This window comes from Myotis brandtii, unplaced genomic scaffold, assembly GCF_000412655.1.
Source record: "Myotis brandtii unplaced genomic scaffold, ASM41265v1 scaffold4, whole genome shotgun sequence".
In the NCBI taxonomy this organism is placed as follows: Eukaryota; Metazoa; Chordata; class Mammalia; order Chiroptera; family Vespertilionidae; genus Myotis; species Myotis brandtii.
In genome coordinates this window covers 949,756-965,289 of record NW_005365371.1, presented here as the reverse complement: position 1 = coordinate 965,289, position 15,534 = coordinate 949,756, and the positions used below count along the sequence as shown (strand labels likewise).

Genomic DNA, 15,534 nt, shown 5'->3' with positions numbered 1-15,534 from the left:
GGGAGAGGGAGGGAGGGAGAGGGGGACTTCATATCCTGAACTAGGTCATCTCCCACAGCCCCCACCCAGGGCGTCCAACCCCGCAGACATTGTCCCCACATACATGCCAAGGCCAAAGTCACTGCTCAGGACAGTGACCCTGACCTCGAGTTCATCAACATCACCTCAGAATAAACTTCCCCGGCCCACGCCCGCCTGGCCAGAGCTGCCTTTCTTGGGCTCCTCAGCTGCTTGGGTAGCGCCAGCACTCACTTCTCTAACCACAGGGAGCCGAACGTCCCCTAAATATACGAGTCTAAAGTAACATGAGCTGATGTGGGATCCCACATCTCTTCTGTTTATTGTAATATCTGCTTATAAAAGTAATGGGTGTTCATTGTGGGGATTTTAAACAATACATGATCCTATGACTCAAATATATGATATTTTAATGTTTTTAAAACAACATCGACGTTGTGCTGTATTCTAATTTGCTCGTTACATGAGCTTCTTTATTTAATATTATTTGAAAACATAATTTTGATGGCCACATCATGTTTCACAGAATAATGTACCCAATGTAGGCATAGTCTTATTGTTGAGTATTTAGATTGCTCCCATGTGTTCACTCTTGTAACAAAACTGTGATAATGCTTGTGCCCATCTATCTTTCTGTAAAATTTCCCCCTCTTTCTCTCTTTTCCTATCACAGCAGAAAGCTGTCTGTTTCCCTTAGGGAGACTTCTCTTTCCACTCTTTCCCTTCTCCACAAAGACTGAAACCAATAACATCCCTCTCCTGCCATTCTCTCTCCCCCTCCCTTTACCCAGAGGCCCTTCTTCCCCCTTGGGCATGCTCTGCTCTTCCCTGTGCTGGAGGGGAAGGAAAACTCTTCCTTCTGCTCCACTGCCTCTTTAGCTCCGACTTTCTCTCTCTGCTCCCTCTTCCTTAAACTTGCTGCCACGTAGAGAGAGTCTCTATTGCCGGGACTGACCGGCAGACCCTGAGCCACGGATGAATGGATTACTCTGCCACACGTTTCTGTGAAAGAGAGGCTAAGAGGCTGCTTGGCTATAGCAGCCAAGCAGCCCTGTTCGCCTGCCTCCTTAGGCTTTTATTGTAACAACAGCTTGAACTAAAATTGGCTATTAAGTACTCTCAGCAGGGTAAGCATCCTTGAGAAGACACATGCGTCTGTGGTGTCCTTTAAGCAAGGACGTGTCTAAGTGAACACCTGGTGGCTCAGACTTGTTTGGAAAAGTCAAGGCAGGGGCAGGCACCTTTGGCCAACTCCTGCCCCGTGCCTCCCCACTCTGTCACAGCTTCTATGATTGTAACAGCTGACACTCCACCAGAAAAGCCTGCTCAGTGTGCCTGCATGTGTGCTAATGTTCTACTTGCATTGCTCCATTTAGTTAGCCCAACAGTGTTACAAGCCAATTGCAGTCACACCCAGTACTGAGCTGTAGTGAGGTTAATTGACTTGTCCAAGGTCACATGCTTTGTAAAAGGTTCCTAACCAACGTTGGTCGGACATGGAAGCCCATACTTTCAGTGGCTCACAAAGGCGTTTTTCTAGGGAGAGAATTGGACACCGACGGGGAAGAAGTGGAGGTGGTGCCTTCCCACACCCCCTTGAGGTAGCCGTCCATCCCTCCCTCCGGGCCAGTCCCTTTCAGATGCCCCATGACTGACTCCTGGCTGCTCTCCCCTCAGGGGAGCTCTGGTCTAGCAGAGGAAGTGTGGATGTAGCCGAGAGCCTTGCTTCCCCATTGGGCTTGGCTATGGGAAATTATTAGCTTCGTCTGTAAAGTGAGCTAAGACAGAAAACGCATGGCCTTGTCACTGTCACGTCTGGAAAAGTACTTGGCATATAGTAAGCCCTCAACTATTGGGTTTGGCCCTTAAACCCCTGCAGTATAATCACTTGGCTTGCCTCTCATCACTGTACTGAATAGCGTCTATTGAAAAGCACAGGTGAGATGTTTTTAATCATCTAGTCCAGTTACCTTTTCTCGGCCATCAGCCACCTTGACATTTCTGCAGCGTGTCCTAGTCGTTGTACAAGAGATTATCTATCCCTATTGCTCTTAATTAAGGTCCTCAAACTACAAAATGCTCCCCAGTTCACCAATGTACAGACTTCTGGGAAGTCTAGCTGGGAGGTCTGCAAGGTCAGCATCATGCGGAAGCTTCGTAAGGCACAGTCCCCACCCTCAGCGGCCCTGGGCCATTGGCGTGGGATGGAACACTGGGACGCATATGTGTCTGTCATCTGATTCAGTCCTGGAATTGGAAAAAGTAATTATACTAACTTAAAATCGAAATGTTCTCACGAGTGACCTGTCCATGTAAAAAGACAGTCACAAGACTGTGCAGTCACCGATGGATATAAAGAAGCTTAGAGACACTGGACAGTGGAGTAGGACCAGAAAGGCAGAAGGAGGAGATGTCAGAGTCAGACCAGGCAGGAGTGTCCAAGTCCCATGAGCGGAGGCAGGCCCAGGTCCTGAGCACCCCCACACGTGGTGCTTTGTGATGGTGGAAAGCCCTGCCAGGTACTCCGCCTCAGGCTCCAGGTCTCTACCCCAGAGGTGTGCCCGCTTCCAGTGTGAGGCCTCTGAGGAAGCCCTGGGGGCCCAGGGCAGTGAGGTGTCTACCTGTGAGACTTGGAGTGACTGTAGTCAGTCGCCAGAATGGGCCAGCTGGGATCTGAGATGGCCTGTCTGTTCTCTGCCCTCACAGGACCGGCCTTGATGGAGGCGGCCCCCTCCTTCTCCAGCGTCCTGAAGGACTGCACCGTCGTCGAGGGCCAGGACTTTGTGCTGCAGTGCTCGGTGCAGGGGACCCCAGTGCCCCAAATCACTTGGCTGCTAAATGGTGAGCCCCCTGCCCCAGCCCTCGGGCCCCCTTGGTCCTGCCTGCATTCTCACTTGGCTTCCACACGTATCACTCTGAACCACATATGCATCAGAAGGAAGCACAGGTGCAGGGAGAGAATGGGACCTGCCCTTGCCTGGCTGGGGATACTGGGCAGGTTACTACTCCCTCTGAGCTTTGAGCTCCTTGCCCGCAAGACGGAAATAATGCCACTTACCTTCCAGGGTGGCGGCCGTGAAATTAAATTAGATCCTTTATATAAAATAGTTAATGAAGTGTCTGGGACCTAGGTGCACAAGCAATTTAGTTTCTTTTTATGTGGCCAGACTCATAATAGGCCCTCAATAAATATTTGTGGAGTCAATAAAAGAACAAATACACCAAATTAATGAACCATGCTAGAAGTTACTCAAAGGACCTCGTCTTTGATTTAGTGGCAGGTGGTGTTGGGGTCCACAGACCAGTAATTCTTTTTAATGGTATAGTCCTATGGAGACATGCCAACTTTCAAAAAATGTATTTAATTATTTTTGAGTGTGGAAGGGAGAGAGAGAGAGAGAACAAGAGAGAGAGAGAAATATCGACTTGTTCCACTAGGGAGTGCATTCATTGGTTGCTTCTTATATGTACCCTGACCAGAGAGGGAACCCACAACCTTGGTGTATCAGGACGATGCTCTAACCCACTGAGCTATCCGGCCAGGGTAGCAAGCTTTTTGTTTTTGGCCAAATAATGTCCTTTGAAAATATTTTCATATATTATCACCCTCCTCTTTTTAAAAAGGCCTTTAAATCCCCAAAGTCTGGAAGAACTCTAATTTTAGAACTGAGAACAGTCCATAAAATTGATGAAATTGAGCAAGGTCTGCTTTGGGGATCAACAGAGGGAAGGAAGGAGCAGCTGCCAAGAGTCAGGAGACAAGGGCACGCGTCCTTGTCCGCCATCGAGTGGTTGGGTGACCTGGACACCCCCCCTTACCTCTCTGGCATCACCCATGAGGAGGTGGACTGGAACAGAGGTTCAGGGTCTCAGCCAACTCTCAGGGCTGATGGGATAGGCCAGTGGTCGGCAAACTGCGGCTCGGCAAACTGCGGCTCGCGAGCCACATGCGGCTCTTTGGCCCCTTGAGTGTGGCTCTTCCACAAAATACCGACTTCTGTGCATGGGCCACGAAGTTTCAATCGCACTGTATGTGCGCGCCTGCACATGGTATTTTGTGGAAGAGCCACACTCAAGGGGCCAAAGAGCCGCATGTGGCTCGCGAGCTGCAGTTTGCCGACCACGGGGTTAGGCTCCTTAAGGTAGAAGGGCACCCATCACCTATGCACCAAACAGTCTCCAGCTGTTTGTGCACCACTGACATGTATGTTGCTTGGGAACCTTCCTCGTTGGTGTAGTCTGTTAGGCTTTGATGGAAATTATCTCTCGTCGGTGAGCAAAGGCGCCATGGAGTTTTCCTGTGTGTCATCGACTTGGATCGCTAAGTGAGAACTGAGGTCTCCCCGCCTTCCACCCTTGTGAAGAACATAGCCCCTGTTGGATTCATGACTAAACTGCAAGGGGGCAGCCTCCTTGTGGCTGGGACGGAGCATGGGCGTTAAGGACTAGCGATGGATCTGAGTGAGAGAGCTTCACTTCCATCTGCCTCCGCGTCCCAGCCAGAGGCGCAAGGATGTTCTTCTGTGAAGGGCCAGATAGTGTTGTCTCCGTCAAGCTGCTCAACGCTGCTGTCCTGGCACAGAAGCAGCCTGACACAATATGCAAATGAACGTGTGGCCGTGTTGCAGTAAAGCTTTACTGATGGACACTGAAATGTGAATTTCGTACAATTTTCACATCATGGAACAGTTCTCCTTTGATTTTTTCAACCCTTTAAAATCGGTAAAAACTGTGCTTAGCTTTCAGGCTGTACAAAAACAGGCTTCAGGTCAGAGTTGTCCCATGAGTAGTGGTTTGCTGACCTGGTCTGCACAGGACTGAAAAGCAACCCCACCTCCTTATTCCTGGTGAATCTTGGCATTTCCACACTCTGACCACTAGAGGGCAATTGTGCTCAAGTTGGGTCCCCGTCGCCACTGACTCTGGTCTTAACCTTCGTGGAGCTGGGAGAGTTGTGTCTCCAGATCTGAGTGCCTCTTTTCTGGGGCCACCATCCCATCCCATTTGGCGGGGACAAGAGTTGTGCCAGTAAAAAAAGAGCTCTCACACATCTTGTCAGCATGCTCGACAGCAGAGGCCCTGTGAGGGCAGTCATGGGATGCACTGGTATTCTCAAGGAAGAGAGGTTTTAGGGTGTGATTGTCACAAAAAATAAAAACCAAGAGCAGTGGTCCACCCTCTCAGTAGCAGGACCCTGGCCCCTGCCGTTCCAGCCCCGATTCGGTGCAGGGCAGTAGGTCAGGCCGAACCTCCTCCCTCAGGTCCTGTGCGTGCTTGGCCGCCTCTGCCAGACTGTCATGGAGACGTGAGTGTTGTTATGTGCAGAAGAAAACATTGCATTGCAGGGAGAACACTTCTCTCCATACTCCCTCCCTCCCCCACTGCTCGCCCCCAACTTTATGAAGTGCGGCCTGAAGAGGGAAGAAGCTGACCTTTGCTTCCTATATGGTGAACGGACACATTCCTGCTCTAAGGCCACAATCCTCAGTGATGAGGTTTCTTCTTCCTGCAGTGAAAGCTCACATCCTGGGATGATAAGGGCCCAGGAACATGTAGCATTAAGGGACCCACTGAGTTCCTAGCCTGCGTTTCTCTCCCCATGCAGGATTTTACAGAGGGCCTCTCTGGCAGGGTCTCTGGGAAGAAGGGGCCAGCGTTGTTTCCACTTCCCCATGTTTATCTTTCTTGTGAACCCTAAAATGCCCCTTGTCCCGTGGAAGAAATGCACCTAATTGCAGCATCAGGTTGAGAGTTCTGGGAACTATCTGCAATGGCTATGGAATCCTTGTTTCTGGAGACTTCTAAAAGGAGTCTGGCTGGTCTGCTCTGCCCGAGGCTGGGCTGGGGGCCAGATGACCCTGTGAGATTCTTTCCAGGCTCCGAAGTCTGTGAAGTCCAGGATGTGGACTGGGGGACTGTTTATGTAAACAGAATGCACAGAACTGTGCCCCTTTCCTTCCCGCATTCTCAATGTCTCCAGAACCTCTCCCTCAGTCCTTCCAGCCGCAGTCTCGCTCCTCCACTCTCACAGTTACTCCTCTCCTCCATCTCCCTAGCACCTGCCTCTTTCTCCACCCACAAGCCTCTGCCCAGGTGGCTGGGATGGGGGGGGGGCGGAGGCTGACTCCTCATTAGGTCTCAGTGTGTCTGAGCAACGATGGTGAGCATCAGAGTCACTACCAGAGCAGCCTGCTGAGTACAGGGCTCCGCCCGTCCCCGTGCTGCCTGGCCTGAGCCCTCCTGTGCTTCCTCCACAGAGCAGCCCATCCAGTACGCGCACTCCACCTGTGAGGCTGGCGTGGCTGAGCTCCACGTCCAGGACGCCCTGCCGGAGGACCACGGCACCTACACCTGCCTGGCTGAGAACCCCTTGGGGCAGGCGTCCTGCAGCGCCCGGGTCACTGTCCATGGTAGGAGCCTCTGCAAACACACCTGTTTTGGAAAGAGGGCCCTGCACCTGAGTGCAGGCAGGTGGAGGAGATGGCCTCCAGGAGTCCACAGTGACAAGGGTATGCCATGGGAGAGGGACATTCATACGCCAGTCCCCGCCCCCTCATCCCACCAGGGCGGAGGGGAGACGCAGCAGAAAAAGGCAAAGATTCCTTGTCTCGAGCAGCTCCTGATCCGGTAGGAAGAAAACCACACACTGAAAGATGACCTCGGAGGAGCACCCCTATCCCCTAAGAGCTAGGGCTCTCGCAAATGCCCCTCACGTGCTGGGGGACACTGGGGACATCGTGCCAGTATTGAGGCCTCTGAAGGTCTGTCCCTGCTCCTCCCACCACCCAGGCTTGTTTTTACACATCACCAGCCTGGTGTGCGGTAATCTGATTATCCCCGTCATCCATTGATCCCGCCAAGGGCTTAGTCCCAGGAAGGGGCAGGGCCGGCACAGAACTCAAGTCACAGCCGTCTGGGCTGTGGTGTCGGTGGTGGTGACAGTGGCCGGAAAAGTGTCCTCAGGTCCAGGTGTCCAGGTAAGCCTGTCTGTCCACCTCACCCTGGCCTGGGCCGGCTCCTGGGGTGATGGGGGCGACTGGGCCTGGGGCCTTGAACAGGGTGCTCTGTGCTCTGCTTTCCCTGAGCAGGAAGACTATGTCTTCCCACTCTGTCCCCCAGGGCCCAGGCCTGCCAGGGAGAACATTCCTGTCACCTGAGCGGCCACCTTCTGGGTTTCACTGCAAAGGGAAAAGTCATGTGGGTTATGCGTTAAGTACTTCCACCTCACCTCTATTTTTTCATCTGGACCTCAGCAGCCCTGGGTGGGGGGTTCTGTTTCACACGAGGGGTCTGGAGGACTGGAGAAGGGAACATGACTTGCCCGAGTACACCAAGTGAGTAAGTCAAGCTGCCCTTCCAAACCCAGCTGCTCGTGCTCCAAGCTTGTGCCCATTTCTGAGCCTGCCCTTTCCAGAGTGTGTGTCCCCTGGCCCAGGGCGGGAGGCTGGCCCCATGGCTGGGCAGTGTCAGCCACGTAGGGATAAAGGAGTCCGCATTGACCGAGGGTGTGGCCAACCTGGCTCCCTGGGGTCTCTGCCAAGAGGGGACATGCTCCCTGGCCTCTCCATTTCTCTGAGGGACCTAAGCATGGGGTCCGCACCGTGACCTGGTCTCTCTTCCTCAGGAAGCCCTCTAGGCCCTGGTCGGAGCCTGGCTCTGACCCTGGGTGTTTGTCAGCCAGCGTCCTGGTTTCCACACTTATCCGTTTCCTCACAGATCTCATTTCATGGCTGCTTGAGGGGCCTGGGGAAATTGTGTTCATGAGACTTAAGAGGAAACAAGAACAGATCTGAGCCTCATCTCCTTGGACCAGGGAAGCAGCTCTCTCCTTCCCACCAGGAGCTCTCCCTGGAGGTTTGCACGCCAACCCCAAAATCTAGTGGCATCCGAGAGCCAGGCCTGTGTTCAGTGGGTGTGGCATTTCAGCCACTCCCTCACTAGCTTCGGCCTGTGGCCCCGCTAATCCAGGGCCTGTCCTGGTTGCCAGTGTGAAGATTGGATTAGAGAGACCCAGCTGAGCTGATAGTGCAGCTACAGATGGGGGACCCCGGGCGAAGGATCGGGAAGTCTGGCAGCCGTCCTTCCTGCCTCCTGGTTTGTGGGTGGAGTGGGGCCTGCGGGATGGCCCATCCAAGGGTGTTTTAAAGCAGAAAGGGAGGGGTCCGGCAAGAACTCTGAGAGGCCATTTGGACTTGCTCTGAGAGCAGCCCTGCCTGAGTGAGCAGCCCCTCCCCGTGTGGGATTTACTGACCTGTGAAGGCCAAACAGAGGCTCAGATACCATAAATGGTGAAGGAGGCCGAGAGACGCAGCTCGCGCTGAGGCCGGCCGCGCTGGGGCTGTCTGCACAAGGATCAGGGCCCGCCGAGCCTGGCACAGTGACACCCCTGGCCCCATGCCCCCAGGGACTTGGGAAGCTGGAGTCCACATGCTGCACCATCCTCCCTCCACAAACTGGAGTGTTTCTTACTTTATTGGCAGCTCCGTTGGCTCCAGGTCCTGAAGGCCACTTAGGGGATGGGAGATGGCTGCAGTGGAGGCGTTGTCCCCTACGGTGCCTGCCGCTGTCTGTTCTCTCCCTCTGCCCAGGCCTGGCCTGTCTGCTGCCCTCAGCGTGGCACAGGGCCACGGTTGGAGCGCGGATGTGGCACTAACTGCCTGAGTGTGAATCCGGCTCCACCGCTCACCAGCCCTGCAACCTCCAGGCCTCACCTTCCTCTTCTGTGAAATGGGGACACTGATAGTCACCCCAGTCCTGTGAGGGTTAAATGAGTGAGTACCCGTAATGTCCCCAGGATGTAGGAATTGCTGAGTAAGCATGTGCTGTTGTTCCACAGGGCCCTGATCTTTAAACAAAACAGAAGTTTAAAATGCCAAGTCTAAGGAGCCGTCTTACCGAAGGATCAACTTTGCCTCAGTGGGCGGTTGACTATCTGTTTTGGTAAAGCGAAGGGAAAATCCGAGGATGGTCTCAGGCACCCCATTCTAGGGGCTCTGGCCACAAGAGGGCACCATTCAGCAATGCATCTCCCTCCTGGTCGTCTGGGTTCCAGGGCGGAACTGTTTCTGGGGGCCGCTCTGCTGGAGGCCAGAGCTCAGTGGGAGAGGTCAGCAGCTACTTTGCTGAAGACCAGATGTGGGGACTCTTTCTCACCTCTTTAGCCTTTTGCTAAGGTTTTGCAATCATCCAGAAGTTGGCCCAGCACTCTGGCATGGTTTCTGTAGCCACTTTTGCCTTTCTCTGCCTCTTCTCCTCAGTATCCCTTCCTCCACAAATCCAGCTAACTCCCCCTCACGTATGTCACTTCCTCTGGGAGGCCTTCCCTGATCACCCCAGAATGGGCTCTCTGACCAGCTGTACCTCCCTTATTATCATTGTGCTTAAATGCCAGCACGTCTTCACTGAGCATCTGTCTGTGCCAGGTTTGTCCTGGGAACACTGCACGGAACAGGGCAGACAAGCTCTGCCTTCATGGCATGTACATTCTGATGGGGAGATGGGTAAGACTCAACATCTGGTTGAATCGAACACTGACAAGCACTATTAGAAAATGAGGACAGAGGAGGGTGATGAAGGAAGTCTCTACAAGGAGGCGACTTCTGAGCAGAGACGTCAGTGGACTGGAGGAAGAGCGCTCCAGGCAGGCGGTACGCAAGTGCCAAGGCCCTGAGTCAGGAACCTGGTCAGCCTGTGGCTGGAGCAAAGTGAGTGGGTGGCCAAGTGGTCGAGGATGAGTTCAGAGATAGAGGCAGGGTACATCATGCAGGGCACCCAGGGGTAAGGACAAAACATCCTGTTCTGTCCAATTTCACTTAGTTCCCCTGCAGAGTGTAAGCTGCCTCCAGGCAGAGACCATGTTTTACTGTTGCAGGTGAAGCAGGGCCTGCCATGTGGACGTGTGTTCAGTGACTGAATGAAAGAGCAAACTGAGGTCGAGTCTCCCCAGCAGTGGCAGCGTGGGGGGGGGGGGCAGGAGGGCGGGGGGCGGCCTTCTGTCCACCTCCTCACTTGTCTGGGGCTCAGTCAGTGCCCACCGGAGGTGCAGGAAATCCACAAACAAGCTCTCAAGTCGATCACCAAATATCCTTTCCTTGCCCCCACTTAAAGGAAAAAAAAAATCCCCAGTAGTTAATCAGGCAATGAAAGCCTTCCCTCCTGACCCAGGATGGAGCCTAAAGGATGATTAATCCAAATTCCTGCAAAGTCCAGGAAGATCTGAACGAGAATAAATTGTTCAGTGCATATGGACTGTGTCATTGGTGGGGGCTTCCTTAGGCTGGAATATTTTAATTTATCTCCTCTGGAGTATCTTTGTGGAGGCGAAAATTCTTAAGTGACTAGATTTATTAACCTACTAATTGCACCCATTTTGACATAGTTTTGAGCCCAATGGTTTGTTTATTTAACTGAAGGTTTGCTGGGCTTTTTAAAGACGCCTAAGGACATAGAAAAAATGAAACTTAATAGCCATATTTATTAGAGAACTTGTTTTGACGTGAGGTCCTCATGAAAACAAAGGGCCCTGGGGAAGTCAGCCGTGCACAGTGCAAGCATCAGTAGAAGCCCAGGCCTTCAGATCAGGGGCAGCCACTCCATGTGGTAGCCCTGAGCACGGGCAGCCTCTGTGCCTGAAGACACTGCTGCCACCTCCTCTCTCCTAATCATGCTCAGGTGCTTTGCACCCCGTGTGATCGGTCCAGTGGGTGTCAGGTATGGACCCTGCCCGCCATGAATTTAAAAACACTGAAAGCTTTTAAAATACGTATGTCAGCTAAAGAGAAATTTATTGAAGGAAAAAGATAAGTATCGGTTTTAACTTGTCTTTAATATATATTAAAGATCTTTATTGATTTCAGAGAGGAAGGGAGAGGGAGAGTTAGAAACATCAACAATGAGAGAGAATCATTGATTGGCTACCTCCTGCACAGCCCCACTGGGGATCGAGCCCGCAACCTAGGAATCAAACCATGACCTCCGGGTTCATAAGTTGATGCTCCAACACCGAACTGTGCCGTTCGAGCAACTTGTCTTTTTTTTTTTCTTTTTTTTTTTGAGGACCTTAAAACATCTGCCCAAAGGTCTTTCAAATTCTAAGAAGGCAAGCAGTGAAATGTTAAATTATTTTAAAATCAATAGTTTTGTTTTATATAGGTTGACTACAAAAGTTTGGACAGGTAGGTCCTTCATGTCCCAGAAGGACTTCCAAGTACATAGTTTACATCTGTGTCCATGTCATAGAACTTGAGCCTCCTTTTACTGATCAGAGATTTATACTGTCTACTTATGCAGGACATTGTAGGTCATAGCTGCCAATTGCTAGCTTGGAGTCCTTGGTCGAGACTGCCACCCCGAATTAGAGCGCTGTGTTCCTATTGGCAGAATGCGATCCGTGCTGATCGTGCTGCGACGGTGTGGGGAGGAGTGTGGTTTCCAGGCACTCGTCAGGATGGAACGTTGGGTGGTTTGGATGCTGTATCTTAATGTTTAGAGCTTGATGATACTTCAAGGCGGTCAGAAGGCTGTGGTTGCAATGGCCCCAGCTTCCCATCCAACAACCCTATCATTACTGGTCAGAGATCTTTTTTAGGATGCCATTCGTCATTGTTTCCTTTCATGCTTTTCCTTGCATACTTCTCTTCTCATTTGCTTCTTAGGTTCTGGAGAAATCAGTGGGGGGTCGGGGGACAGAGCCAAAAGAGAGCCAGGCTAGGGGTATCTGTGTGCCTCAGATGCAGCTGTTCTGCTGATTCTCCGAGTGGGGTTATTTGGTTAGGACTTTTTTCAGAAGAGAAGTCAGATACCTCCCTGGGGATTTGCACTTTGCACAGATGCCCTGCAGATGGGACGGGGCCGGGCCCCACTTCAGCTGGGTGACGGTGACCTTCCTTTGATGAGTCCTCTGGAGCCAGAGTCCTGCAGTTTAGGGAAAGGAGGAGGCTAGTCTTCAGTCCTAGACCAGGCTGGATTTTGAGCACCAAATAAAGGAAGAAGGGAGGACTGTGTTTCCAGAACTCCTTTCAGTTGGTGATTTACTGAATTTTCATAGTATAACAGTGTTTGGAGTAAATCAGATTTGCTGTTGAAATGGTATTTTGTATTCTAATGACTAAGCAAAATAGGTCAGGTTCAAAGCTTAAGGAAAATCCTTAGGAGATCTGAGAAAAAGGCGATCATTTTCCTTTCCCCTAACTTCCCAAGAGGTCTGTGTGTCTTCCTGTCTGAGAAGTGTTGGGAAAGGGGGCGTTAGGAAGTGGGGGAGGGCCATTCCACGTCCATGTTCATTTGGTGATCACCTCTGAATCCAGGTTGCTCTTAAGTTGCTGACAGACAGGGGCTGAGACTTAGTGAATGGCTATGACAGCAATAGGTGGAGGTCATTTGCGGGGGAGACCCCTGGGGGGCTCCTTAGATGGCAGAGTATTTTGTACCAATATGCTATCTGTTTTATATTTCTGTGTCATCTGTTTAAACACTTTAAATGTAACATTTCATAATTTTTTGTTTTAATCCAAAACAAGTTTTAAATGAGCTGGGAGACTGCAGTGGGCCATTTTCAAGGAAAACTCCTCAGCTATTCATGTGTGAACATGTGCATTTAATGCAAATTCAATCCCTAAGCCTGGAGCTTCAGAGAGAAGCCAGCTGGCTAGTAAAAGTTGACAGGTGAAGGAAACACTTCTAAGGAGAAATTCAGAATTGTTTTTCCTGCTAAAGCCATAGAAAGAAGAGGAAGGACTCGGAAGGGAAGGACAGGAGAATTATCGTAGCGCAGAGGGAGCCGCGGAGACCTCGTCAGGCACTGGGACACAGGCGGGAGGGGCTCTTCATTTCAAGCCCCAAGAAGCTAAAGGCCTTGTTCATGTCTCCAGGAGTGAGGAATGGGTTATACAGGTTACTGTGTAAGAATGAATGAGAAGGGTAACTTGTACCTGTTGTGTGGGTATTTCTCTCTTTCTCCAAACAAGAGCTTTTCAAAATAAAATATCGGGTTAATACCAATTCATCTGAGTTTTAAACTAAAACTATTTTTTTTTAAAAAAAAGGAATGAGTTTGGGTTTTTAAAAATGTTTTTATTGATTTCAGAGAGAGGAAGGGCAAGGGAAAGAGATAGAAACATCAATAATGAAAGAGAATCATTGATCAGCTGCCTCCTGCACACCCCCTATGGGGGATCGAGCTCGCAACCCAGGCATGTGCCCTGACTGGGAATCGAACCATGAGCTCCTGGTTCATAGGTTGGCACTCAACCATTGAGCCACACTGGCTGGGCCAAAACTACTATTAGTGTTTTTAATGAGGGACATTGTTTTGACAGGAAAATCTAATCAATTAATAAGCTGTTTGTTTAATTCCCATAACAATTATCTTTCCACTTTTGAAATAAGTCCACTTTATGGATAAAGAAAACTGAAGCTCAGAGGTTAATAATGTCAGCTGCCTGACGACCCAGCTAAGACGCTGCAGCAGGAGGCCTCCCCCTGCTCCAGCCCTGTGCCGTCTGCTTTGCTGCTCCGGGACCCTGAGGAGCTGTTTGTCTGATACCTTTGCTTCACCAGAGCAAGAATTGAATGTTTCAGTTCATGTCTTAGGAACTGTCTTCAAAAACAGTTTCTGATGAGCAAAAATGGGCAAGCAGGAAGTCAGAAGGTCAGTGGGAGTGGAAAGCAGTGTCTTTCTCCCTCTCCTTCCTTTCCCCGCCATCCTTCCCACATCGCCTCACTCTTCCCCCCTCTCTTGTCTTTCCTCTCTCTGTTCTTCCCTTTTTCCTACTGTTTCTCTTTCTCAAGTCCTGTTGACAGCTTTAATCTGTATGGCATCATTTTCACTCGTCAGTAAACTGCTTATAAGTATTCTTAATCTTAGTTCTTTTTATTTTTTTTTAATCCTCACCCGAGGCTATTTTTTCCACTGATTTTTAGGGATAGTGGAAGGAGGGAGGATAAGGGACAGAGAGAAGCATTGATGTATTGATGTGAGAGAGACACATTAATTGGTTGCCTCCCACACATATCCCCGACCAGTGCCAGGGATCAAGCCTACAACCGATTTACGTGCCCTTGACAGGAATAGAACCCAGGACCCTTCAGTCCGAGGGCCAAAGCTCTATCCACTGAGCCAAACCAGCTAGGACTAATCTTAGTTCCTCCTTACCCACTGGAGCACAGGCCTGATCCTTTCCCTGTCTCTCAGCATGGAACATGCATCCAGTGGCTAGCCACTCAGGTGATGACGGAGCGAGTCAGTGAGGGAAGGGAGAAGCATTGGCCAGCTGACCGAGTACCAGAGCAATAGATCTGTTCACTAAAGCTTTAATCCTGGACAGTAATCAAGGAGCCCAGCCCTCCTGGAATGCAGAGAGAAGGCCAGCCGGCTCTGGCCTTGGGCTCAGCAGGGCAGCCGGGAGCACAGTGGTGGGAAAAACCTGGGGTATATTTAGTCTGGCCCCGTTTGAGCTGGGCAGCAAGTCTGCCCCTGGGTCCCAGGGACGCTTCTCTTGCTATTTGTGTGCTATAGCCAGTGCCTGCCCCTCCTCCCCTGCCCTCCTACCTCTGCTTCAAACCAGGATGGTGACAGATGACCACTAACGCACAACCCCAGCAGGGCACAGCTCTAGGGTCACCAGTGACTCTGGGCATGAACATAATGACCCGAAGCTCCTTGTGGGATCCAGGTGGCTGGGCCTGTGTTCTAGGTCAGTGGAGGGAGAGAGCCCAGACCAGGACCTGCCAACCAGGTCAGCCCTGGGGTCTTAGTTCCCTCCACAGCGAATGGGGGCTCAATCTCCCCCACCTCAGAGGAAGTTAAGGAGGACACTCAACAGAATCATGAACATCCTTCAGCATCATGGAGTGCTGAACTGTGTAAGGAAATGTTACAATATTATCTCAGACTCTGCCTCATTCAAGGTAAATGGGGACTTTTCTACTAGTGATTGTCAGTTTGAGTTTGCCCAACCAAGAAGGTCAGTTGGGTTATAAAAGGCACAAAACATTTAATTTTATGCTTATTCCCTGCCCGATATTGTTCTAGCAGTTTTACATGTTATTTCTTTGAATCATCTAAAAACCCGGCAATATTGATCATGCATGATACCGACGCTATATACAGTCCACTTATCACTATAGTATTATCCTATCTAATGACGCGGTAATATGCAAATTGACCATCACTCTAACACATAAGATGGCCGCCACAAGATGGTCAGCAGGGGAGAGCAGTTGTGAGTGGTCAGGCCTGTAGGGGAGGGCAGTTGGGGGCAATCAGGCCGACAGGGGAGCAGTTAGGCATTGATCAGGCTGGCAGGAGAGTGGTTAGGGGGCAATCAGGCTGGCAGGCAGAAGAGATTAGGGGCAATCAGGCAGGCAGGCAGGCAGGCGAATGGTTGGGAGCCAGCAGTCCTGGATTATGAGAGGGATGTCCGACATCCCTCGAGGTGTCCCAGATTGGAGAGTGTGCAGGCTGGGCTGAGTTACCCCCCCCCCCCCCGCACAAATTTCATGCACTGGGCCTCTAGT

The 15,534-nt window shown here is 51.0% G+C and overlaps 1 protein-coding gene across 1 annotated transcript in view; it reads left to right on the top strand.

Annotated features, from left to right (window-relative positions):
* The window catches only part of MYLK (myosin light chain kinase), a 176,846-nt gene that overhangs the window by 69,578 nt on the left and 91,734 nt on the right, over positions 1-15,534 (top strand). Inside the window, exons 10-11 of the mRNA XM_014545250.1 lie at positions 2,725-2,859; positions 6,276-6,428. Of these exons, the coding sequence (XP_014400736.1) occupies positions 2,725-2,859; positions 6,276-6,428 (288 nt within the window). The remainder of the gene's footprint in view (positions 1-2,724; positions 2,860-6,275; positions 6,429-15,534) is intronic.